The 25956-nt window shown below is 38.8% G+C and overlaps 2 protein-coding genes across 8 annotated transcripts in view; one reads left to right on the top strand and one right to left on the bottom strand.

Annotated features, from left to right (window-relative positions):
* TMEM67 (transmembrane protein 67) overlaps positions 1–15078 on the bottom strand; it is a 62213-nt gene extending 47135 nt beyond the window's left edge. For 2 of the 5 annotated variants that reach the window (XM_067017953.1, XM_067017954.1), the window contains exon 1: positions 935–1207. In XM_067017953.1, the coding sequence (XP_066874054.1) occupies positions 935–1127 (193 nt within the window). In that variant the 5' untranslated portion in view covers positions 1128–1207. Of the gene's footprint in view, positions 1–934; positions 1208–14706 lie in introns of those variants that run through there. The other 3 variants (XM_059042874.2, XM_067017955.1, XM_067017952.1) reach the window with 3 other exon arrangements.
* On the top strand, positions 14928–24949 carry RBM12B (RNA binding motif protein 12B). Of its 3 annotated transcripts, XM_067017956.1 has the most exons (4): positions 14928–15068; positions 15525–15705; positions 18438–18484; positions 19070–24949. In XM_067017956.1, the coding sequence occupies exons 2-4, from the start codon at positions 15661–15663 to the stop codon at positions 22080–22082; spliced, it is 3105 nt and encodes a 1034-aa protein (XP_066874057.1). In that variant the 5' UTR covers positions 14928–15068; positions 15525–15660; the 3' UTR covers positions 22083–24949. The 3 variants fall into 3 exon arrangements, with proteins under 3 accessions (XP_066874057.1, XP_058898848.1, XP_058898849.1); XM_059042865.2 differs by lacking the exon at positions 15525–15705 and having other exon boundaries at positions 14934–15068; XM_059042866.2 differs by lacking the exons at positions 14928–15068; positions 15525–15705 and adding an exon at positions 15179–15300.
* Positions 24950–25956: the final 1007 nt, after the last annotated feature.

Below are 25956 nucleotides of genomic sequence, written 5' to 3'. Positions count from 1 at the left end.
CTATGACCCTTACACTTTAGAGTCTGGGAAATGCTTTCTCATTCATATTTCCTCACCTGAGAATCCTGACCTGTCCTACACAATGACTTAAATAAAGATACATGAAATTTCAAAATGGCAGAAAGTTAATACCCTGGGGGCCCAAACTGAGATTAAAAATATTCTAAACTTTATAATATGGGAAAAGTCTTATTCTGAGCAGTTTCAGTGAGGACAACTAGGACCAAATGATGAATGTCTCAAGAAAAAAAAAGTTAAGCTTAATCTAAAGAGACTTTAAGGGAAATCAGTAATATTCAACAATGAAAAGCCTAAATCCTAAGGAAATCTATAATATTACGGACAGACTGCATAGTGGAAACACATAGGTCAAGACTGATGGGCAAAGAGACAGGAGTTCTTCCTGTCCCCAATTTATAAGACAAAGAAGACATTACGACCTCATCTGGGCTTCCATTTCCTTATCTGTAAAACGAGGAGGCTGGATCAGATTACGGTTAAGGTCCCTTCCAGCTCTAAATTCTGGGATTTGAAAAGATCAAAAACTATCAAAGCTTACAAGCGCTAATTTGCATTCCCTCCCTAACCTGTTCTGTCACCTGCTCCTCTGCACCTCAGATTACTTCTCTATTTTTTTCCTTCGGTAGTCAGCTTTCCAGGTGCCTCCCTAAAGACCCCCCGGATGAGGAGTGGGGGACTGGATCCGAGAAATTAATTACGACAGCCTATGAGGTAGCGGACTCAGGGTTTCCCCAACCTCACTCGTTGTGTGCAAGCTGCAATGCTCCAAGGAAACCCTCCTCTCAGGCGCTGGCAGTTAACCTTTCTGAAACATTCTGCCGCAGACGAAAAGATGTTTTAGTGACAAGGGGTCTGGGGACAGCATCAAGGCGCAGGTGTTACTTTGGCCAGGGCCCATCCCGGACCGTCTCACCTCGAGCTCCCTGCCTCTGATTGGCTCCACACGCGACACAGGAGAGCGCGGAGATATCGAAGTACTGGTTGTGGCCGCACGTCTCCGGCTGTCGGAAAGGGAAGAAGAAGGTTTGAGCCTGTGAGACGCGAAGAAGGACCAACAAGAGGAACAGAGTCACAACCGCAGCGTTTAAGGTGGACCAAGCCGCCATTGCCACCACAGTGCCGCGTCCAGCCGTCACCGTGAAGCACACACTATCAGCCGCGCAGTCTCCGGCGCCCCATCAGCCTCCGCGACAACTCTGCAGAGCTGATTGGACAACTGCGGTCCGGAAGTGTCTGCCTGCGCTGCCTGGTTGCTAGGTTACCAAAGCCGCGGGAAGCTGGCTGGTCTGGGAAAGGATGAGTTAGAGGCAAGCTAACCCTGGAGCCTGGCAGGTGGGACCGGCTATTTAAAACGTTTGCTTCAAACTCTGCTACTCGACCCATTAGCGGGACGTGAAATCAATTTAGGAGGTCGCGAAATAGATAACCACAGCAAAGAAAATATCTGATTTTCATCACACAAATTAAGTATTGCTTCATTAAACTGTTAAATGATATTTACATCAAAATTTACACAGACTAGGTCATTTTCGTGTTAAAGGAGACATTCCAACAATGTATTTGTCAAAATACATTAGTCAAAAAAGTAGGAAAAACACTGATTTGAAATATGCAATGTTGGAAGATTGGCTCAAGCACTAAAAACAGATCTTTCCTGACAGACCTTTCTTTGTGTTTCCATGTTCTGTGTTTTACGCATAGACATCATGTTTATAAAGTGAGATCTTTAGTCCAGTTGTGAATACAAAAGGAACTTATTTTTTAAAATCAAATATACACATACATGATTGTTGTCTTTCAAAATGGGCACTCTTGGAAGCTGTTAGCCCCGAAACATTTTAGAATTAACTTCAAAGCCAGTTTCTGGGTCATAAAAGAAAAAGTTATTTCTTAATATTTAAATTTCACTTCTGCTTTTGTTGTATTCTATTTGTTTTGTTGTTGTATTTTGTTCTCCCCCCCAATAAAATCTGGCATATTTTGAAGCCACCTTATTCATCAGTGGTATCTTGAAATGACTTTTGGCTTTCCAAAAAAACCCACAAAGTTCATAATAAAAATGATGATTTATCACTATTAAGGAAAATACACACGTATAATGTTCTCAGTACGTGTGGGAAAATGCATCTAAGGAAGTTAGATAACTTTAACTATTAGCCACCATTAGGACTAGAATTTGTCATGTGACCTTCCCCAAAAGACCAGCATTCACTATGTCGCTAATATCTATGACACAGAAGGTGTATGTTATGAAAACTGTTCCTTAAATAGGCATTATAAAAAATGTTTTTTGAGTAATTACCATGTTGTTGGAGTGTCTAATTTGAAGTAGAAATCACTTATCTGAATATAATTTTTGAAAAACGTATGACTCCATAAATGTTAATGGGGGCTCAGAAAGAGTATGGTCAGAATAGTTGCAATTAATCTGCAAAAGCTTCCTGTGGGTGAATTTTAACTCTAGTCTTCCTTAATGCTCTGTGGGAGTGGTCAGGGCAGTAAAATTTACTCACTGTCTACTATATAATTGAAGCAATAAAAGAGCAGATTCTTTGTATTCCACACTGTGCACTATGGAAGGCACTTGACAGCATTAACCTTAACTCTTCATAATAACCCTCTGCAGGAATGCTATCCCCTTTTTTGGCTACTTTTACAATTAAAGAAACTGAGGATCAAAAAATTTACATTTTAGGAAGTGGTGAAACTAGACTCTGTCTCCATCTGGCCAACTCCAAAATTGTTGTTATCTTTTCATACTCGTTACGTTGAACGAGTTGCTTTACTCAATTGTTATCTTCTCAATCTATTTAGTGGCTTCTTTGCAGAATAGAGAAAAAAGGCATATTCTAATATGTAGGACAAACCTATTGTCTTTAGTTAACAAGATGATACTGCCATTTTATACCACAGACAGTGGAACTATGTGGTTGTCTAAGACCTTTGGGCACTGCACCTAAAAAAACTTCCCCAAAGAGCTAAATAGTTTATTTGTAGCATAAGGATTCAAAATAGATGTAGTTAAGTTGGAAATAACTGTAGATACTCTTGGTTCATCTTTATAAACTGCCTAGAAGGATAACAAAAAGACTGTTAGCTAAAACTGTTAAGCATAAATTGGGACTGTATCATTAGGAATATTTTCATTGCAAGTAATAGAAGATCAGGTAGTTTAAACCAGTTCACAGTGGCTTAAACAAAAGCAAACATGGGAATTTTGGAGGTAGGGGCTGCTGGTGTTCATTCAATGATATCAGAGAGTCATCTCTGCAGTTTTCTTGGCTTTTCCCTCCTACCTGCAATGTGATTGCCTTACACCAGATATCAACATTCAGATTTAAGACAGGAAGAAGGAAAGTTACTGAACCAGAGATGTTTCCTCTGTCTCTTTAGTCAGAGAAGAAAATGTTTTCTGTATGCCAGATATTGTGCTAAACTTAAACTTCTTACATGTATCATTTCAATCTTTTTATGAATAGGTAGTAATCTCCACTTATCAGGCTTAAAGACATGCCCAATATCACCCAGCAAAGAAGTGAAAGAGTTATACATAGAAGTGGATGAGAAGAAGAACATGTTTTAATGTCAACTTAGGAAGAACTTTACCCCCCAAAAGTGAAAGGATGGGTTCAAACACTATCGCAAATGCTTATTGAACACCTAGAATGAGATAGGCACTGCAACATGCCTTACCAAAATTATCATCCACTCAACAACCTTATGAAACCTATACTGCTATTATCATCTCTTTTTTTATAGATGACAAATGGAGACAGAAGATTTTTAAAACTTACCAAAATTCAAGGCTTGCAATTTACAGAAGCAACTTTAAATTATGGCAGTTTAAATCTTGGGGCTGCTTAACCACAATGCTGTGTGTCCTAACAATATAAATGCTACAAAAAGTCAAGGAGGCTGAGGACTGAGAAAAAGTCTTTGGATTTGGAAATTAGGGGATCATTAGTTATCTTTTAGAGTGCAGTTTTATTACAGTGATGGGGTAGAAGCAAGTCATAGAACAGTACTGAGAAAGAGCAACCACCAGATGTAGACTATTTTGGCATTGAAAGGAAGGCAAAGAAGGGACTGAGCTAAAAGAATTTTAATTTTTTCTTTAGGATAAGAAAAATATGTCTATAAGTGGAGAGTAAAGGAAAGGAGTAGTAGAAGAGAAATTTAAAATAAAGAGAGGAATAACTGACTCTCTCTTGAGCTCCTAGGAAGGGGTCAAGGACTTAAAGTAAGAGTGGGAGGAGGACCATCTAAGGGGAAGAAAGTCATTCTCAGAAGGAAAAAAGAAAGATGAGTGAAGCCATCAATATATCTTGGGCTAGGGATCAGAGAAATTGAGCAAGATCAGTTTTCTAAGTAAAGAACATAGGTAAAAGTAAGAAATATTTTGAAAAGGTAGAGTGGATAATTGGAAGGGAAATCATTTAGAGTTGAAAATTGGCAGCAAGTCTAGATCTTACCTGCAAAAAGGCTAGATCACGTTGGAGTGGGAGCATCTAGAGGATAGACTAGGAAAGTCCTAGGGTCAAAGTGAACAGTTTATGGAGAGGACAAGTGTAGTTTGGTTATGTTGAACAAGTTACTTACTCAGGTAGAGAGGTATAACAGAAATGGATGTAGAGGTCTAGGGCTTGATAAAGAGTTTGGAGCTGGAAATGGGAATCATCTTGAGTGTTCCAAAGACTATTGTGTTTTTGAATCCCTAAACTGAGTTAAGAGAGGCATAATCACCAGGAAAGAGAGCCCTATGGGAAGTCAGAGGGCATCTCATCTTTGGTGGGGAGTTCAATCATTTTTCAAACTTTTATTGAGCACTTCTATGAGTAGACACTTGTTAGGGACAAGAGCTATCCCTGGCACTTTCCCTCAGGGGTTTCATAGAAAGAAATACATAGAAACAAATCATTAAAATATTTTGAGGTAACTGCTCTAATTGAGACTGTGCCACTTGAAGATGAGATTACCCCTGCCTTGGTGGGTAGGAGGGAGATCAGTGAAGAAGTCACAGAGCAGGAGACACTGTAGGACAGAACAGGTAGCTGGACCAGCAGAACAGACCCAGAGGCATAAGTGAGCAGGCATAACAGTGAATGACACATATCTCAGTATCCCTGAGGTGTGGGTTGTGTATGGTCAGTGGCAGGAGATGAGGCTGGAAAAGTAGGAAGAAATACAAATGAATGTTCTTGAATGCCTGTTATTTGCCTACCACTGTTGATCAGATTCGCATTTTAGAAAATATTGTAGAAAAGAGGTATATGGAAACCTCTAAAGGTAGAGACCACCTGGGAAGCTAAAGCAGAAATCTAGGGTCTAAATAGGGCAGGGGAGGAAGGGAGAGGCAGGAGAAGATAAATGAAAGAGCTGTTTAGGAGGAAGAATTGTGAGAATTTTATGACTTGGATAGAGGAAGTAAACAGGAATAAGGATCATTCCCAGGTTTTCTGATTTGGGTGGCTGGGTGGACTGTGACATTAAAGGAACATAGAAAATACTTGGGGCAGATAAAGACTTCTTATTGAATAAAGAAAAAATTTAAAGGTAGAAATTCAACTTATAGGAATTATCTAATATGTTGGTGGAAGTTAAGACCATGGATAATAATTGAAATAATTTATATTAATTTCTTGCTTTCAATGTGTCAGGCACTGAAATATCTCATTTGATCCTAAATTGGGACCATTATCATCACCTTTACTTTACAGATGAGAAAACCAAGGCTCAGAAAGCATCTAGGACTTCCTAGGGTCACACTCAGATCATGATTCTAACCCTGGCAGTTTGACACCAGAGTCCACGCTTTTTTAACCCTGATTCTTTACTGGTGCTCTTGAGTCCCTGGATGTGCTTTCCTGGGCATTCACAAATAAAAGGGAAAGGTAAGTGAGTCCATGAGGGGATTAATGAACTAAAATACTACAAAGAACATGAAGGCTAAATTCAAAGTGCGGAAATGGAGGTGGTGGTCAAAAGGGGAATTAGGTCAAAATCTACAATTGGGGCCTTTTGTGTGGTGAGTCTTGCACTCTTTCCCAATCTCCAGATTCTTAGATATAAACAACTAGAGATAAACAACTGCTGCATTGTATTCAGTATGTTCCAAACTGAACTTGGCTTCCATGATGGAACACTCTCCTGGTTTTCCTCCAGGTTATTCCTAGAATATACTTTCTGCTTATTCCTGCTCTCCACACTTTGTAGGCCCAGACTCCTTTACTTGGCTATTAAATGTGGAATCCCTGAGGGCTCACTCCTAGACTTTTGACTCTTCTCATTCTTTGGTTTTCCTCCTAGGGAAAGTCATGTCCATGACTTAATGACCACTTTTTGTAGATGACTCACATTTATATTTATATCCAGGCCAAATAATTTTTCTGAGCTCTGAATCAGTATTTCCACTGTTTTCTTGAAAAACTCCATTTGGATGGAATGGAGTATCTTTAAATCCAGGTGTCCAAAAACATCTCATGATCTCCCTCCCTTCTCCCACCCACAAGCTTGCTCTCTTCTAGTGTCCTCTATCTCAGTTAATGGCAACATCATCCAAACTGTAATAAAGGCCAAAACTCTAGGAATAACTTTTGATGCTTTCCTTCCCTTCAACTTCCCATTTCAGTCCATTAGCAAGACTTCTTGATTTTTATCTTCTCAATATCTTTTGATTTTATTGCCCAAATATCCCTTGAATTCTTTGACTTTTCTTAATCTCTGCCATCACTGCCACCCTAAATACAACCTTCCCCCCACCCCTTAATTACTGCAATGGCCTGTTTTAAACTTAATTTTTCAGCTGTAGGCATTATCAGTTGTCTGCCTGCTATGGAAGATGAAGATTTGCTTTTATCACATTTTCTGAACCTCTCCATCTTTTTAATATATTTACTTTAAATTTTCAGTTAGAGTAATAATCACTTTTACATTACTATGAGTACTTAAATGCTGTTCACATTTGAGTCATGTACCATACCACAATTTTTATCCTTCTCTTATTTGAGTGTCTTCTTTGCTTCTTTAGTTATCATGTGCTATCATTAAAAAAATCCTCAATTCTTCCTCAGAACTATGAATCTCCTTTCAATATATTTAACACATTTACTCTGGGCCAGGTTCTCCTTCAAGTGGCTTTAATCTGCACAGTAGCCCTTTGAAGTAGATACTGTTATCCCCCATTTATAGATGAGGAAATTTAGGAACAGAGAGAGCCAATAAGAACTTATGGGCTTCCCTGGTGGCGCAGTGGTTGAGAATCCGCCTGCCGATGCAGGACACAGGGGTTCGTGCCCTGGTCCGGGAAGATCCCACATGCCGCGGAGCAACTAAGCCCGTGAGCCATGGCCGCTAGGCCTGTGCGTCCGGAGCCTGTGCCCCGCAACGGGAGAGGCCACAACAGTGAGAGGCCCGCATACCGCAAAAAAAAAAAAAAAGAACTTATATTAGGATCCAGGAATCTGTGTTCATTTTCTTTTCTTATTTTTTTAGGAAAATATTTTATTTTATTTATTTATTTTTATTGAGGCACAACCGACATGTAACATTAGTTTCAGGTGTACAACCTAATGATTCAATATTTGTATATATTGCAAAATGATCACCACAATGAGTCTGGTTAACATTTGTCACCACATATAGTTAAAAATTCTTTTTCTTGTGATGAGAACTTTAAAGATCTGCTTTCTTAGCAACTTTCAGATATACAATACAGTATTATTAACTATATTCACAATGCTATACATTACATCCCCATGACTTATTTTATAACTGGAAGTTTGTACCTTTTGACACCATCCACCCATTTTGTTCACCCCCTGCCTCTGGCAACCACCAATCTGTTCTCTGTATCTATGAGTTGGGCTTTTTTTTTTTAAAGATTCCACACATAAGTGAGATCATATGATCATACGGTATTTGTCTTTCTCTGTCTGACTTATCACTTACTATAACGCCCTCAAGTTCCATCCATGTTATTGCAAACGGCAAGATTTCATTCTTTTTTGTGGCTGAATAATATTCCACTGTGTGTGTGTTTGTATGTGTGTGTGTGTATATATATGTATCTCGCAACTTCTTTATCCATTCATCCATTGATGGATGCTTAGGTTATTTTCATCTCTTGGCTATTATAAATAATGCTACAGTGAACATGGGGGTGCATATATCTTTTTGAGTTAGTATCTTCATTTTCTTCAGATAAAACCCAGAAGTGGAATTGCTAGATCATATGATAGTTCTATTTTTAATTTTTTAGGAACCTTCATACTGTTTTCCATAATGGCTCACCAATTTACATTTCCACCAAGAGTACACAAGGGTTCCCTTTTCTCTATATGCTGGCCAATACTTATCTCTTGTCTTTTTGATAATAACCATTCTAACAGGTGTGAGGTGTTATCCCATTGTGGTTTTGATTTGGATTTCCTGAGTGGTTAGTGATGTTGAGCTCCATTTCACATGCCTGTTGGCCATCTGTATGTCTTCTTTGGATAAATGTCTATTCAGATCTTATGCCCGTTTTAAAATTGGATTTTGGGGGGTTTTTGCTACTGAATTGTATGAGTGATTTATATATTTCAGATAGTTACTCTTATTAGATATATGATTTGCAAATATTTTCTCCTATGTGGTAGGTTGCCCTTTTATTTTATTGATGGTTTCCTTTGCTGTGCAGAAGACTTTTTAGTTTGATGTAGTCCCACTGGTTTATTTTTATTTTTGTTGCCTCAGGCATCCATGTTCTTAACCACTATATTATATGATATCTCCTCAAGGGAGTAAACCAAGATTGAAGAGAATATGCACTCTATTAAGCTGGAAGAGGAAAAGAGAGATCTCAGGCTTAGTGGATTGTATATCCTCTTATTTCCTGGTTTACTTCTTTCTTTGGGCAGAGCACATACTTCAGCAGCTTCCTGAGAGGGTTCATAAGACAGAAATTTTAGAGACCTTAGATATCTGAAAATGTCTTTAGTCTTCCCCCACACTTACTTAGTAGTTTCCCCCCTGTTGTGCTGATGAATTCCCCAGAAATAATCTTCTCCCTGAAGGATTTAAGCTTGGTTACCAGTTTTAGTGGGGAAAGAGAGTGTGAGTTTCATCATTCAATTTCATCATCCACATGATGCCCTTTTTTTTCTCTATAGAGCCTCTGATCTCATCTGTACCCATTGTCCCTAAGTAGTACTCTCTCCAGAGAATAAACCTTCAATCTTCTGCTATAGTGAGGGAGAGACAGGTTTCTTGTACTGGAAGGAAAGAGCCTTAAGTGCATGTCTTCAGTGCTTCATAAATTGATGTTCAATCAACTCTGTTTTCACTTCCTTCCCCAGCAGAAGATATTGAGGCCTCTTCAGCCTTTGAGGACTTATTCGGTGCATATAAGGTTGCTTCTTAGCTTTTTCCGCCGTCAGTTCAGAATCCTCTTGGATTCACAAAAGAAACGATCACCTATCCATCTCATTCCTGCTTGCAAAGATTTATTGCTGTTGTCTCCTACCCTATCATCTTCATTCTTGTCAGAAATCCTTTGAAAGTTCCCTTTCTGATATTTTATTTGGATTTCTGAAAGGAGTGAAAATAACTACAGTTCAAACTGTCACCTTAAACTGGAAGTCAAAATAACCTGTTGACCTGTCTTCATGTGCATACTCTTGCCACAGTCTAATCCATTCTCCAGACCTCAGCTGGAGTAATCTTTTGAAATGCAAGTCTAGTATGTCACCTCTCCGTGGAAAATAGTTCATTGGTTTTCCACTGGAAAGCTCAAAGTCTTTAACGTGAACCGTAACCCCCAGCAGGGTCTGACTTCTTCCTGCAGCCTTTCATTGTCCTGTGCACTCTGCCCACACCGGCCTTCTTTCAGTTCTCTGATTGCCACTGAGCCTGTGCACTTCTCTGCCTGCACCACCTCTCCTCCCTTCCCCTTCCCAGCAATTTCCCTTTACCTTGTTAATTCTTCCTTTCCTTCCAGCTCATCTGTCACTTCTCTTCCTGACTTCCATGAGCAGGCCAGGCCCTCCTATGAAATACTCTCAGAGGAACATGTATTTCCCTTTTACAGCTCTTATCCCTGTCGTAAATTTATATTTAGTTGAATAATTCTTTCACTAGTTTACTCTCTTCTCCTGAACTACAGTCTTCACGAGAGTAAATACCATGTCCATTTTTGTTCACCATTGTCTCCTGGAGTTGTGTGTAATACATTATAAGCATTTAATACACATTTGTTGAAATGGAAAAGATCAAAACTTGCTTCATTCCCTCATTCTCTAGTTTACTGTCATCTTCCAAACTCTAAGGGGAGCTCAATGCTCTCTTCCCTCATTTCATCCCTGGGAAGGGAGCAGAGGACCAATGTGGGTTAGACCTAGACCACGAGGCCTCTGGCCATAGTCCTTATGGACAGGATTTTTTGGTGTCCACATGGCATGGTGTCAAGCAGAGTACAATGTACCAATTATTGATCCTGGGGAAAACTCCAAACACTTCTGCCCATTGCATCTTGGTATTGATTGGAGTTTCAAAAAAAAAAAAAATACAATGCAGTCAAGCCCTGGATGGGACAGCACTTAACTTACATAGAGAAGAGGCACAGCAAGCTCAGCTTCCATAGTGGGCATCAGCACCCCATAGCTAGCAGGTCTCTCCCTGCTGCTGACACAGGGTAATTAGCCTAGGCGCTGCATCCATTCATGCTGCAGGGAAAGGAACCCTGTTCCCTCACCTTAGAGGACAGTCATCACAGTGGGGTTGGTCAGGTACCGTATGAGGCACATGCTTTAAGCACAGACAAAAGAGTACTCATTGAGATTGAAACAAGGAAACAGATTCCCACATAAGGTAATAAACCAGGCACAGTCTGTGTGGGCTCCTTAACCCTTGGTAAGGAAGGGTTCCAGACCCAAGGTCCATTCTTATGCAGCTGAGTGGGGGCTCCATGAGACTGCTTTTTCCAATGCAAGGTCTTCTGGAGTCTCTCTCTCTCTCTCTCTCTCTTTTTTTTTTTTTTTTTTTTCGTTTTCTACTTTTGTTCTCTCTTCAGAATTTCTCTGTAGATTCTTAGGTCTTCCTCTTGCTTCTTCCTTTTGTTTTATGTTCCTGGGACTGGATGGTACACAGGGAAAGGAAGCCTAAGCAGAAGGAGACATCCTGTTTCACACATGGTCCTGCCTGTTCACTAGGAATAGGTTCTACAGGGAGATTTGGGGGTCATAGCTTCATCACTGAAACCCAGAGATTTTATCCAGTACCCTTCCTGCATGCCTCCTTTTTGTTAACTATAGCATCCATAGAATATTCAGGATCTCAGTCTCCTCCATATTTCTACCATGGAGACAAGACTCTCATTTACATCAGGCAAGAAGTTATCCAAGTTAGAATGCTGGGATCCTGTTCAGTTCTAATTGACCACATATCATTCATTTGTTGATTCTGTTAAGTCTTTCGGATCTGACTTCTGTTACACACAACTGAGTAACTCCCTTTATTTAGTTAGTAGTAATCATACAGTGCTCCAGTGATTCCTGGAGGTTTTGTAGATGAGCCCCTGAGAACCACTGCAGGGGACAAACTGGAAAGGAGCATACAGGCCACCACAGAGACATGTAAGATTTTCATGTTATATGCTTTTCCTGGTGCTTTACTATGGGTCTTTAATGTTTATATATATAAGACCATTTTATCTACACAACAACTCTACTATTGTCATCTTCATTTGATAGGTGAAGAAACTGAAGTTCAGCAACTAAAATGATACAGCTAGCAAGTGGCAGCATTAGGCTTGGAACTATGGTATTCTGATTTCTGAGCCTACCTTCTTGATTTCTAAGTTATACAGTTGGCCCTTCATATCCATGGGTTTCACATTTGTGGATTCAACCAACTGCAGTTTGAAAATATTTGGGAAAAAATTCCAGAAATTTCCAAAAAGCAAAACTTTAATTTGCCACATACTGGCAACTATTTACATATCATTTATACTGTACTAGGTATTATAAGTAATCTAGAGATGATTTAAAGTATAGAGAAGCATGTGCATAGGTTATATGCAAAAACTATGACATTTTATATAAGGGACTTGAATATCCCTGTATTTTGGTATCTGAAGGGGTCCTGGAACTAATCCCCTGAGGATACCTAGGGACAACTGTAATGGAGTTTACTGTGTGTTAGGGACTGTTCTAAATGCTTTACAAGCATTATTTCATTTAGTCCTCATAATCACCCTGCACGGTGGGTACTGTTAACTTCCTCTTCAAAAGGAGAAGTTTAAGGATCAGGAATTTGTCCATAGTCACGAAGTGGAAGTGCTGGGATTTATACTTGAATCTGGCTGATCCAAGAACCCACGGTCTTAATCCCTGTCCTCTACATGTCCTCCTGTATGTGATGACTGGCTGCACATGTGGGCTTGTCTCTTCTGCTACAGTATGAGCTTCTTGAGGAAAGAGAACTGTGATTTCTTCAGCTTTGTCTTTCAGGAGCCTTAGCAAGGTTCTGGACATACAGTCCATTCTCAATAAATACCAGTTGAATTGAATGGAAGTCATGGCTTGCAGGAGGGTCCTTGGAGTTTAGAAGATGGAGGAACTCTGAGACCAAGTGATGAAAGGCTGTTCTTGTGGATGTTGAAGACCTAGGAAGGACAGCTAAAAACTGTCTGATACTAAAATCATGCAGGAGGGTAAGTAGTGCTGTAGTTATAGTAACATGCCTAGTAAAGTTGACTAATCGCCCAGGCAGAGCCAAAGAATGGTCATGGCTCAGTGTGGTTACCATGTTTCAGGGTATAGTCTTTGGTTTTGCTGTTCCAGAAACTTTCTTTCTGTTTTCTAAAATGATTACGTTTTCATGTTGACACACTAAAGGCTCCAGAAACTGTTCAATAGCCAGAATACCATATAGGTAAACTCTATTACCTTGACTGGAATTTTCTTCTTTTGATTATAATGGTGTAGTCATCAGAGAAAGGCAAAAGGCAGACTAGAAAAAAACAGCCATTCACTATATTGTTCTGTTTGGAGAAAATCTATGTGAATAGAAGGGGGATGGTCATCCTCGAAAAACAAGGGCAGCTGGCAATATCTGTCTAAGCCTCTCCAAGGGAAGGAGTCTGATCTAAGCACACTTATTCAGATGAGCCTTATAGTTAGTGCTCATTAAATGACAGCTGTATTTTTGTTAAGATGGGTTAGATGGGTTTCTTAGGTATCCTTAACTGAAAAACAGTTTTTGACATTAGACAACTCATGTTCTATTTTCATGCTTAGCAAACAACCCTCTCATCATTTGACTTCATATAGAGAGTGTTTACAGCCAGCAAAGTGCTGGTCAGCCTGAGTTGATCTCAGTTTCACTTTACTAGTGTTTCTTCTTGTGAATTCATATTGACAATATTGACATTTTGGAGCCTTGTTTCTGTGTGCTTGTTTAAATGGAGTCTGCCTCAGAAGATAGCATACTCTCCCTGTATAATTCAGAGCAGTGTTCTCTGGAAGCAAACCACTAGGGTTCAATTCCTGGTTAATACTATCTCTGTAACCTTGGGTAAGCTATGCAATCCTTTATGCCTGTTTCTCTTATTTTTAAAATAGGAAAAATAATAGTACCTACCTCTAAAAGTAGTTGTAAGAATAAAATGAGATAATACACAGGGGCTGGCACATAATAAACTCTCAATAGATGTTAGTTTTTAAGTTCAGGTTCTTGAGCTTGCTAGGCTAGGACCAAACCCTGGAGTTTTGGAAATACTCAAGGTAAATGCTGCTTAGTCATTGAGCCTAGCTCCCTGAGGTGACATCTTCTGCTTGTCTATGGGACCACCTTGACATTTGAAACAAGTCACTAATACTTATGTAGTCTCAGATATTTACATATTATTTGCTCATTCAACATTTCTGGCTACCTTAAGAGGCAGGTACTAATATTATCCCCATTTTACAGATGAGGAAACTGAGGCATAGAGAGGCTAAGTAATTTGCCCAAGTGAGTAAATGGTGGCTCACTCAGAGAACCACCTTTTATTCACTTGTTAAACTATCTCTTCTTTCTCAAAGAGAATGGGTATTTTGCAGTGAGAGAGATATTGAAAACTCATTTTTTCTCTCATATGTAACAATGCTTTAAAGTAATAGTTTCTCAGTGAGCTTTGAATCCACCCATAAATGTATCCTGTAATTATAAAACGTGGTGGGCTGCTTTGTTACTTGCAAATAATAAAATAAAACACAAGGTTGTTCACCAGTTCTTTCAGAGCAGGCACCACAGAACGTGCCTGTAACTGTGCTTTTCGCTTTCCAATTTTCAATACTGGCTTATGTGTTCTGTTTCAAAAAACCCCAAAATAGGAAGAACTGTATAAAGACATTTAGACTTCATAAACGTCTCTAAAGTTGAATATGCATGCACTTATTAAGCCCCTTGGGTGTTGGCACTGTACCTGGAACATCTAAGGCAGCAACACTAACATTTTTCTGGCCTTTTAAAAGTATTTACAAAGGGGCTTTCGTTAGATGCTTAGAACACATAACTGCAGCGCTGAAAAGAAAGAAATCGCAAAATTTTCTCCGCTTTTGCGTCTCTTTTCTTAACTCCTGGGAATCACGAACGTTTGTCCAGTAAATTTCGGCTGTTATTTACTGAACCCTCTCACCGCAGCAACGGGTTAACCCCGAACTTTACCTCAGAAGCTCTCTCCTGTCCCTTGTTGAGGTTCCCGGCTTGGTTGGAATCTGAGCATGCGCAAGAGCGCAGCAACTCCAGGGCGAACGAGCGCGCTTGTGGGCGCCACCTCCCTTCCCTGGACGACGGGAAGTAGGTGAGCGTCTGGGCGCGTGCGCAAACGTGGCCGGGGCGCCGGGGTGGTGGGTTACGCCTGGAGAGCGCATGGGCAGACAAACTGTACGTCCGTTTGTCCGGAGCAGAGGGGAGAGTGGGCGCCATCTTCTTCTAGGCTCACTGAGGGGTCTACCTGTTTTGGGGAGGCTGCTGCGACGAGGAGTGCACCCCGCCCCCAGCCTTGTGGTTCCGACTCGGCAGCAGCGGTGTGTGTTTATTGCCAAGTGCGAAGCAGTTACCCCTGGGGCGCCGGGGGCTGGGAGGGGTTGGCGGCCGGGACGGAAGCACAGGGAAAGGCGGGGCCGCGCCAGGAACTAGCGTAGCTTCTGTCGTTAGGGCACCCTCTTTCCTTGTTGAATACCGACTCCCCCGTCCATGTGGTGGTGTGTGTGCACTTGCCAGTCTGCTTGAGAGTGAAAATCTCGAAGGATTGCATAGGTATTTTTTTTTCTTTGCTATGTCATCGTAGTCAGCGGTGGCAGAAAAGCGCTGAAGGCCTGGCTCATTAGGCTTGAGGGGAGCTAAAGTGTTTCAGTTAGATTTGGGGACAGTTAACGTTTTGGCGACTTAGGGCGGAATGTTTGCCCTTGGGACGGTGTAAAGGAAAGGCACGGAGGTTGGGCGGTCCAGGTTAATATGAAGGCTGATTTTTTTGGCTGAAGGTCTGGCTACAGCATCGGATCCCACGTAGCAACTTTGGCCTGGTGCGAAAGACGGAAGCTCAGACCCCTGGGAGTATGGACAAAGGCTTTGGGCTATAGAAGCAATTCCTTCGGATGATCCGTTTGAGGATGATGGATGTTATGGGAATTCCTGTGCCGTGTGGATTCATCTTCATTTACGGTTCCTACTGGGGACTTGGCTCTGTGTCATGTCTTTAGTTTTTTATTTTAACCATCTACATTATAAAAGGATAAAAGGCAGATCGTCATAATGAATCATTGTGGACTGGGGTAGATTATTTTCTGCAGGGGAAACTCTTGCGTTTGTGGTTCAAATGTGCTTCATCCTAACTTTAGGTTTTAAGAAATAGTGGCAGTGTTCTCCCCCTCACCATGTCTGGAAAATGACTTGCTATTCTCTAGTTAAAATAAATGGATATGAAATAATACCATTTAAATTTAGCCTTCCTCCCTTTTCCCTTTCAGTCTTGATGAGAAGATGCACATTTCATGTTTTTTTTTTTTTGTGATAATGATGATTAAGTGGGCTGATCGTTGGATAAAATTAGCAAAATTATTTAAAATGAGCTTGTTAATTTCAGCGACTTGCCCTTAAATGAGCTCTTAAGGACCCACTTCCTTTTCATAGATTAGAAGTTCTAACAGATCACTGTCTTTAAACCAACACAGCCACAAAAATACTTTTGTTGCATTCGTAAGTAGAAAAATTTTAAGTGTAGAGTATTTTAGGGTATTTTTGTGTTTTACTTTTTTGTGTAATGTTCTAAGAATAGAATTTCTGGGGAATTTGCTTAAGGAAATAACATGGGAACCACAGGAAAGATGCTTATTTTCAGAGTGATTTCTTATAGGTGGTCTCCTAGGTGTGTTTTTTAGAGGGATAAATGGTACATTACCTTTCTATCGCAAGGGCAGAAAAGTTTAAGCAATAGTTATATTTGTGGCAAATTAGAAGAAACATTTTATATATTCTACTTGAATTGCAATTCACGAATTTGTACTCGTGGAACTACTTAGAATAGTGTTTACTAATTAGGATAAATTATAAGACATTTTTTGTATTTGGCATTAATTATTCCGTGAAATGTTCTCAGCTTTTTCTGTAGATAGATTTCTGTTCCCTATTGAATTTTTAAAAAAGTTTAGGAGGGACAAAATGATGTTTATTACACTGCTTTCTAAAATATTTTAAAAGCAAAAAAGGAGCTAAATCATTTTGCATAGGAAGGAGTCTTGGAACAGTAATGTGGACAACTATTCCAGAAGCCATTTGTAGTTTTTGTTAAAATGTTGGTGTGGATGTTGGTTTGTTGAAGAAACTAAGCTTATACACATTTTTTGGCGGGGGGGGGGGTTGGGGAGACAGTGCAGATATTTTCTAATAGACTATTTTTTAGAACTTTTTTTTAGTTTCACAGTAATATTTAGTGGAAGGTACAAAGATTTCCCATATGTCCTCTGCCCCTCCCCCCACATACCATGCAAATATTTTATAGTAAAACTCATTAATATTTTTAATATCAGTTTGGCATCGATAATTCAGATGTGTAAAATGTGCCAGTTAATTTCTTGGTATCCTTGTTAGTTTAGCTTGTAGTTTAAAAAGTAATCTATGGACATTTTTCAAAGGAAAATAAGCCTTGCAGACCTCAAAGAACATGTTTTCAGACACCACTTTTGTGGATGAGTGGTACTTAGGTGTAAGTACGGAATTAAAACAACCTTTATTTGCACACTAAAAACATAAACTTATAATCACTAATTTAGCAGGTCTTAAAAACTTACTTGGTTAAGACTACTTTGTTTGGGTACATCTGAAAGTATTAGATGTAATTTCCTTAAGGAATATTAAATTGAGATTTTTGAGTTGTTAATAGTGATATCCTCAAACATTCCAAATTAATATATTCTTGCTATATTTTTACCATTCTACATTGTCATTTGGGTTTCCTCGGTAGAATGCAGGATAGTTGTTTGAAATGGAATAAACTTATTAGCATAATAAGATTCTGTGTTTATCTGAATATTTTCTTTCTGGCTTAAGATGAATTTTAATAGTAGTTTTTTAGGAGTTTAAGATAAGGAGTAGCAATAGTTGAGTATAAGAGTAGTAGTTTGAGATTTTAGATTTTAGGGATATTTTATTATTTGTCTTAATTATAGTGGAATCAGGAAATTTGGTTCCATGTTTAGAAATGTGAGGTGTATACGTAGAATGTAAAATTGTGTCCAAATGGTAGCCATTGGTCTTGGATTTATTGCTTTAAAAATTGGTTTTTGCATTTGAAACATTAGTGTTCATTGTATCATTTATTAATTTGATTTGGTCTTATGTTTTGAAAGGGAGGAGATTTGCAGGAGAGTTGGATATAATGAATTAGATGTTGGTCTTTTCATGGGTGGAAGTGAATAGAAGGTGTTTTGGGAATTTTGGGTGTTAAATTGCCATTTTACTTGTAGAACAGTTTTGTTTTGTTTTTTTAAGTAGAAATAAAATTCATATACAGTGAAATGCACAGACCTTAAGGATAGAATTCATTTAGCCTTGATAAATTTATACAACCATATAACCAGCATTCCAATCAAAATATATAACATGTCCAGCACCTTTTTCCTCATGTCACTTCCAATCAAGGACTGATTGTTAAATTTTCAGGTTTTCTGTTTCTAAATAATTTGCCGATGTCTACTTGGAATCTGTACCTTCTTTTTGCTGAAGGATGATTAATTTCCCCTTGGAACAAAGATAACCATTTTGTAATGCCCTTAGTTGTGCTTCCTTATATTGCTTCACTTTTAATAGGTAATTCTGAAGTGAATATCCTAATCTGGCGTTGTTTAAGATCAATTGCAGGGTCCAAGGATTAATTATATTTCATTTTCTTTCCACAGTTAAGTTGCTTTTACAGAATTAACAGGTCTACAAGAAATAAAAAAAGGTAAGATATCCAGAGCTTAAGGCGTTTCACAGAAGCTTGACAAAAAAAAAAAATGCAAAGTAGAATAGTACACCTAGGTACATATGGCTTCTGTACTTTAAGTCTGGTCAGTGATGCACTAGTGGTAAGCAGTTTATTATCATGAGCAGCAATTATATACTGACCATAGATGTCTTTTCTAAGTATGTAAAATTCGTTGTGGTTGGTAAAATTCTTTAATCGCCAAAGCTCTCTTCCATGTTTCACTAGAAGATATGTCTGAAAATAGTTTGGTCTTGTTGTGAAGTAGCACTTGGCAGACTTACAAAGAAGATGTGATATTTTTGATGCTCATATTGTATAGGATAGGTGATAGGAAATGTTTCTTCAAAGTAGCTGGCTTATTTATTTGTATGTTTAGTTGGGAGAAAGTTTATTCCTTTTCTTTTTTTAAGAATTAGATACAGTCAATATCTTTGTGAACTCATGTCTTATTTTCATTTATAAATGCAGAAGAAGGTAGGAACCAAGTAACTATTAAGCTTAGTTTGGGATTAGGTACTTCAAAAATAAGACTTGCTATTATGTGTACCTTTCTGTCTGCAGGTCATTATTGCTGTGGTTTGAGCTCAGCATGGCTGTAGTCATCCGTTTACTGGGGCTTCCTTTTATTGCGGGGCCTGTGGATATTCGTCACTTCTTCACGGGATTGACTATTCCTGATGGAGGAGTGCATATAATTGGAGGGGAAGTTGGGGAGGCTTTTATTATTTTTGCAACAGATGAAGATGCAAGACGTGCCATAAGTCGTTCAGGAGGGTTTATCAAGGATTCATCTGTAGAGCTTTTTCTTAGTAGTAAGGCAGAAATGCAGAAGACTATAGAAATGAAAAGAACTGATCGCATGGGAAGAGAGAGACCAGGATCTGGGGCACCAGGGGTTGGCAGCTTATCTAATTTTGTTGAGGCTATTAAAGAAGAAGCAAGTAATTCTGGATATGGCTCTCCGATTAATCAAGATGCTGGGTTTCATACTAATGGTACAGGACAAGGTGATTTAAGGCCAAGAAAGACACGGCCATTGAAGGCAGAGAATCCTTACTTGTTTCTACGAGGCTTGCCTTACTTAGTAAACGAAGATGATGTACGTGTCTTTTTCTCTGGTTTGTGTGTGGATGGAGTAATTTTCTTGAAGCATCATGATGGCCGAAATAATGGTGATGCCATAGTAAAATTTGCTTCATGTATCGATGCTTCAGGAGGTCTTAAATGTCATAGAAGTTTTATGGGTTCAAGATTTATTGAAGTAATGCAAGGCTCGGAACAACAGTGGATTGAGTTTGGAGGTAATGCAGTTAAGGAGGGTGACATTTCTATGAGGACTGAAGAACATTCTCCACCAAGAGGAATTAATGATAGACATTTTTGGAAACGATCTCATTCAAAATCTCCCAGAAGAACACGTTCTCGTTCTCCTATTGGATTTTACGTTCACTTAAAAAATCTGTCCCTGAGTATTAACAAAAGAGATTTAAGAAATTTCTTTAGAGATACTGATCTGACTAATGAACAGATTAGGTTTTTATATAAGGATGAAAGAAGAACAAGATATGCCTTTGTGATGTTCAAGACTCTGAAAGACTATAACACTGCTCTGGGTTTACATAAGACTGTTTTACAGTATCGTCCAGTTCATATTGATCCAGTTTCTAGAAAACAGATGCTGAAGTTCATTGAATGTTATGAAAAGAAAAGACCAGCGTCAACAGAGAAAGAGAGGCTTGGACACGTTTCACAAAAATCCTCTCAAGAAGGCTATTCTGGCCAGAAACTGTGCATATATATAAGAAATTTTCCATTTGATGTTACAAAAGTTGAAGTGCAGAAGTTCTTTGCAGACTTTTCTCTTGCTGAGGATGACATTTGCTTGCTTTATGATGACAAAGGTGTTGGTCTAGGAGAAGCATTGGTGAAATTCAGATCAGAAGAACAGGCCATGAAAGCTGAACGTTTAAACCGACGAAGATTCTTGGGGACAGAGGTATTGTTAAGGCTCATATCTGAGGTACAAATGCGGGAGTTTGGTGTAAATTTTTCTTCAATGTCCAGTGAGAGAATGCATGACCATTCAGAGTCATGTGATAGAGATGATCATTCCCATTCATTTGACTCAAATGATCTACCATTATACTCGGTTGGCTCTTCTGAAAACTTTAGGCATCGGCAAGAGGACTTGAGGCAACTGGACAATTTCAAGCATTCCCAGGGGGATTTCCGACCTCCTGAAAGGCGCCCTCCAGAAGACTTTAGGCATTCCCCAGAGGATTTCAGGCACTCCCCTGAAGACTTCAGGCGCCTTCGGGAGGAACACTTCAGGCGGCCTCCTGAGGAGGACTTCAGGCGCCCTTGGGAAGAGGACTTCAGACACACTCCGGAGGAGGATTTCAGGCACTCTCGGGAGGAGGACTGGAGGCGGCCACCTGAGGAGGATTTCAGGCGGCCTCCCAAGGAAGACTTCAGGAGACCCCCTGAGGAGGACTGGAGGCGGCCCCCCCAGGGAGACTTCAGGAGGCCACCTGAGGAGGATTGGAGACGGCCTCCTGAGGAGGACTTCAGACGGCTTCCCCCTGGGGAATGGAGGCGACCACCAGAGGAAGACTTCAGGCGGCCCCCTGAGGAGGATTTCAGGCGACTTCCAGAGGAAGACTTCCGGCGACCTCCTGAGGAGGACTTCAGGCGGCCCCACGAGGAGGACTTCAGGCGGTCTCCTGAGGAGGATTACCGACGGTCTCCTGAGAAGGACTTCAGGCGGCCACCTGCGGAACACTTCCGGCGGCCACCTCCAGAGCATTTCCGGAGGCCGCCCCCGGAGCACTTCCGGCGGCCACCTCAGGAGCATTTCCGGCGGCCGCCCCCGGAGCATTTCAGGCGGCCGCCCCAGGAGCATTTCAGACGGCCACCTCAGGAACATTTCAGGCGGCCATCCCAGGAGCATTTCAGGCGCCCCCGAGAGGAAAATTTTAGGCACCCAATGGATGAAGATTTCAGGGGCCCTCCAGATGAAGACTTTAGGCACCCTCCTGATGAGGACTTCAGGAGTCCCCAGGAGGAAGACTTTAGAAGCCCTTCTGATGAGGACTTCAGGCGGCTCCCGGAGGAAGACCTCAGGGAAGCTCCAGAGGAGGACCCTAGACTTACTGACAGTTTTAGACTTCCTGGTGAGGAGTTTAGGAGCCCCCCTGATGATTTTAGAAGTCATCGCCCTTTTGTGAATTTTGGTCGCCCAGAAGGTGGCAAGTTTGATTTTGGAAAGCGTAATATGGGAAGTTTTCCTGAGGGGAGATTTATGCCTGATCCAAAATTAAATTGCAATTCAGGTAGAGTAACACCCATTAAAATAATGAATCTTCCATTTAAAGCTAATGTTAATGAAATTCTAGACTTTTTCCATGGTTACAGAATCATACCTGATTCAGTTTCAATACAGTATAACGAGCAAGGATTACCTACCGGGGAAGCCATTGTTGCCATGATAAACTACAATGAAGCTATGGCTGCTATTAAAGATCTGAATGATAGGCCAGTTGGCCCCCGCAAGGTTAAGTTAATTTTGCTCTAGAGAGCATTTCTAAATTCAGAATTACCTCCCCACAGTATTGATGCAGTAAAATGCATTTTTTTAAGTGTTTATTTTTAACTAATGAAACATTTTAATTTTGACCTGTGAATAGAACAAATGTAAATAGTAGAATGTGAATCTGGTTTTCTTTTGCTTGCAAATTGCCATTCACTTTTTCTAACTTAAAAATATATATGCCTTTTTTTTTTTTTTTTTGACCAGTGGGGGAGAGAACTAATTCACTGAGTGCATTAATTTTTGTTGATGTCATGGGTAAACATCAAGACTTGTATAGTAGAACTGTATTTGGGGAAGATAAGTTTTATATTCACTTTTGTTTCCATTCTGTAGCCTACATCTTTTTACTCAAAACTGTATAAGGAAATGGTCAGTGACTGATTGTTCAGGGTTAGCATTTTCATTGCTAACTGCCTGCAGAACTAATGCCCTCTTCCTTGTCTGAGATATTACTGTGTTAAGCCTCCTCTTAATCATAAATAGTTCAAAATTGACAGACTGTGAACTTGAAGTTTACTTATGTAAAAAGCTTAGGAAATTCTTAAAACTTCGATGATCATAACTTTCAAAATTTTATAAAAATAAAAAAATTGCAACTGAATAGACCAACTAATTGTATTTGTATAAAGAGAAAAAAGAACTATAGCTTCTTTTGTGACGGTTTCTAACAGCTGTATAAGGTAATATTTATGACAGGAGAGACCAAACATTCTGTAATAATAGTGTATTAGTGCTGTGTATAGTTCTGTGGTTTCTTCCAACATCTCATCAACCAAACTGATAAGATTTACTCAAAATATTTAAAGACAAAAAGTAATTATAGGTATAAGGGGACTTTCAGGCTTATGCTGGGAAGAATCTGATAAATGGACATAGTTCGTGTTTCTAGGAAGAATTTACTGATGATTCATATAACTTGTATTTTTAAAGTTAGGTTCTCATTTCTTAATTTCAAAACTTTTTATCCAAAGACTCAATGACTAAATATAACAAGACTTGTGAGATTGAATTTTGACTTCTTTGATATTAGACATTTAGTGTAGACATTTTGCAAATACTGGATTTGATTTTCTATACCATCATAATGTTAATGCTAACAGTGGGCACTTATTATGTGCTAGGCAGTATAAGTACTTTACATGTATAATGTCAATCTTAATTATTCCCTAAGAAGCTTAAGAGTATTTAGCTCTATTTCACAAATGAGATAATGAAATTCAGAGAGTTTAAGTTACTTGCTTAAAGTCATAGCTAGTAAATCATGGAGCCAATTTCAACCCAGACAGACTACACACTCCAGTTCATGCTTTTAATACTTTTGCCTGCTAACTTTGTTAAATGCTGTTTTTAATTTTAGTAAGACCATGCTAAAAATATTTTCAAGAGTAAAGGATATTTTCTTACCCCCATTTTTGCTTTAAAAATAGCATTAAGAAAAGATAAAATTAGTATGCCCAAACATTGTTAATAAAAGACAAAGTAACTAAAACATCCAGAGTTTCTCTGGGAGACAAACATTATGTATTGGCTTCTAATTTAAAATTGTTCATCTTATGAAACACGACTTGACTTTGGTTGGCCTTTTATAGTTTACATAAAACAAAGTTAATTTTCCTCAATTCTGTGATTTAGATATTTCCCACAGTGAGCAAATAAGAATAAAGTTTGAATTTATATCAGTAGTTTAGTCATTTAATAATAGGGTATGGCAGAAGTAGAATACTTTGTCAGTATTTAGCTAGTTAGTGCTATAAGTATTTTGGATTAATCTTTAGTGATTTAAAGAAGTCTAAGAAAAACCAGCCGAAGTTTCTGTGTGTTTTTAATTATGTTGAATGTCGTTCTTGCTAGTGGAATGAATAAAATGGTAAATTTTGTTCAAAAAAGCACATCAGTATGGCTCTTGAAACTAGTAAGCTTACAAGCAGCTAGGAAAATGACAACAGGAAGAAATATTTTTAACTGCTCAGAGATTGTATAGATGATTTATTTGAGGAGGATATGGAAAGACTTAAAAATGCTTCTTAAATATATATCAATAAAAGCTAAGAGGAAGCTTAAAGTGCAGTATCACTTAATATTGAACTGCTTCTCAATCTAGGCTGGGATGGTGGTGGTAGATAAGAGGCTATCACAATAGTAAACACAGGCTTTGTATTTTGATTGTAAAATTAATGGATTGATATGAATAGTTAATTTACTCCGTAATCTTCGGTTTAATATATTTTTTAACTTTAAAAAGTTTATTACAGAAAGCTGGCTTCTACTGCTTGGGACCCATTTTTGCATATCTGTTCCCAACTCTACCTTCAGTGACATGTTGATAAATTGGCCATGGTAGGAGTATTTACACCATGGAAATTGGTAAATGCAGAAAATCAGGGCATTTTCCACCCCAGAGAGCCAATTACCAGCACACCACCAATTTCAAACAGATAATAGTGTACTAAATCCTCATATACCCATCGCCCAGCTTCAATAATTATCTCATAGTCAGTTTTGTTTCCTCTCCTAGATGTATCAGGTACAGTGGCATATTGGTTCTCTAGTTTAATACCCAGTGGCATTTTAATTATCTGAAAGCCAAACATTTTGACTCGAGGTATTCTGAAGAACATAGATCATGCCTAGAAAGTAACTTACCACTTACTGAAAACACTGTCAAGAGCATTGGCTCTTGGTCCATTTATCACCTATTAAGCAGTGACCCTATCACCTCCATCTTTGTATTAAATGTAAGCTAATATTTACTGAGCTGTAATACATACTGTATTTATGATCTTTAATTACATGTGAATTAACTATATCACTTAGTTCCAATAACCCTAATAAACCTATTTTGGAGATAAAAAATGGAAGCCTGTAGCCTGCCTTTTTATAAGGAAGCTAAGAGAGGTTTTTACATTTTTAAATAGGGTTACATAGGTACCTATGTAATAGCCTTGATTTTGTCTCTCAGCTCACAAACTGTAAAAATATTAACTGTGTAACCCTTTAAGGAGTTTGCCAACCTACATCTGGTCTAAAATTTAATTTTACATTGGAAGTATTTTGTATAATATTCCTTTTGTCCTTAGAATATTTTTTTGAAGTAGCCAAAGCATACATTTTATATCAGAATTGTTTGCTGATTGCTTTATATATCAGGCACTATTTTAACTTTACACATAGGGCAACTGATGCTCAAGAGAAGTGAATTGCTATCATAAGCAGCAAGAGCAATACTAGAACTGTGTTTTTTTTCTCCCAGCTACAAATACCAAGATTAATACTGAGAAAATAAAAATGCAATGATAGCCTCAGTTTTTTAAGAATATCAAATAATTTAGGATTTTAAAATGTTTTGAATATTTACTTAAAAACTAAGTAAATTTATCACTTAGGGCTATTTTCATGAAGCAGTGCTTTATTAAGAACAGAACCATGAATAACAAAGTCAAAAAAGCTTTCTGGAAAGTCTTTATTTTTCTGTTATCTTTTTGTGGTAATCCCAAATGATCATTTCTTAATTTTTATATGCCTGACTGGGATCTATGAAATAACAAGTACAATTCCCCACCCAAAGAATAAAAGCATCAGACATACTGAAAGGCTCTGATTAAATTGTTTTATATTTTCAGGAACAAGAGTGACTGTATACTCTTTTATTGATTAGATGGTAATTTGATAAAAGTTTTATAGAATTTTTACTGATTTATGGTTTTCCATGATGTTTTTTAGGGCAACATTCCACCAAATCATAGCTCTGCAAAAGTTGTAGTGCCATATATAGCACTTTAGCATGACAGTGGCTTCGTTTTAAAACCAGAATCAAGCTGAATGTAGCTTTCTAAAGCTAAAATTTAAGCTTTATGTA

This window comes from Kogia breviceps, chromosome 17 (genome assembly GCF_026419965.1).
Source record: "Kogia breviceps isolate mKogBre1 chromosome 17, mKogBre1 haplotype 1, whole genome shotgun sequence".
Lineage (NCBI taxonomy): Eukaryota > Metazoa > Chordata > Mammalia > Artiodactyla > Physeteridae > Kogia > Kogia breviceps.
The sequence above is the reverse complement of the archived record's forward strand: the minus strand, read 5'-3'. Positions and strand labels throughout refer to the sequence as shown.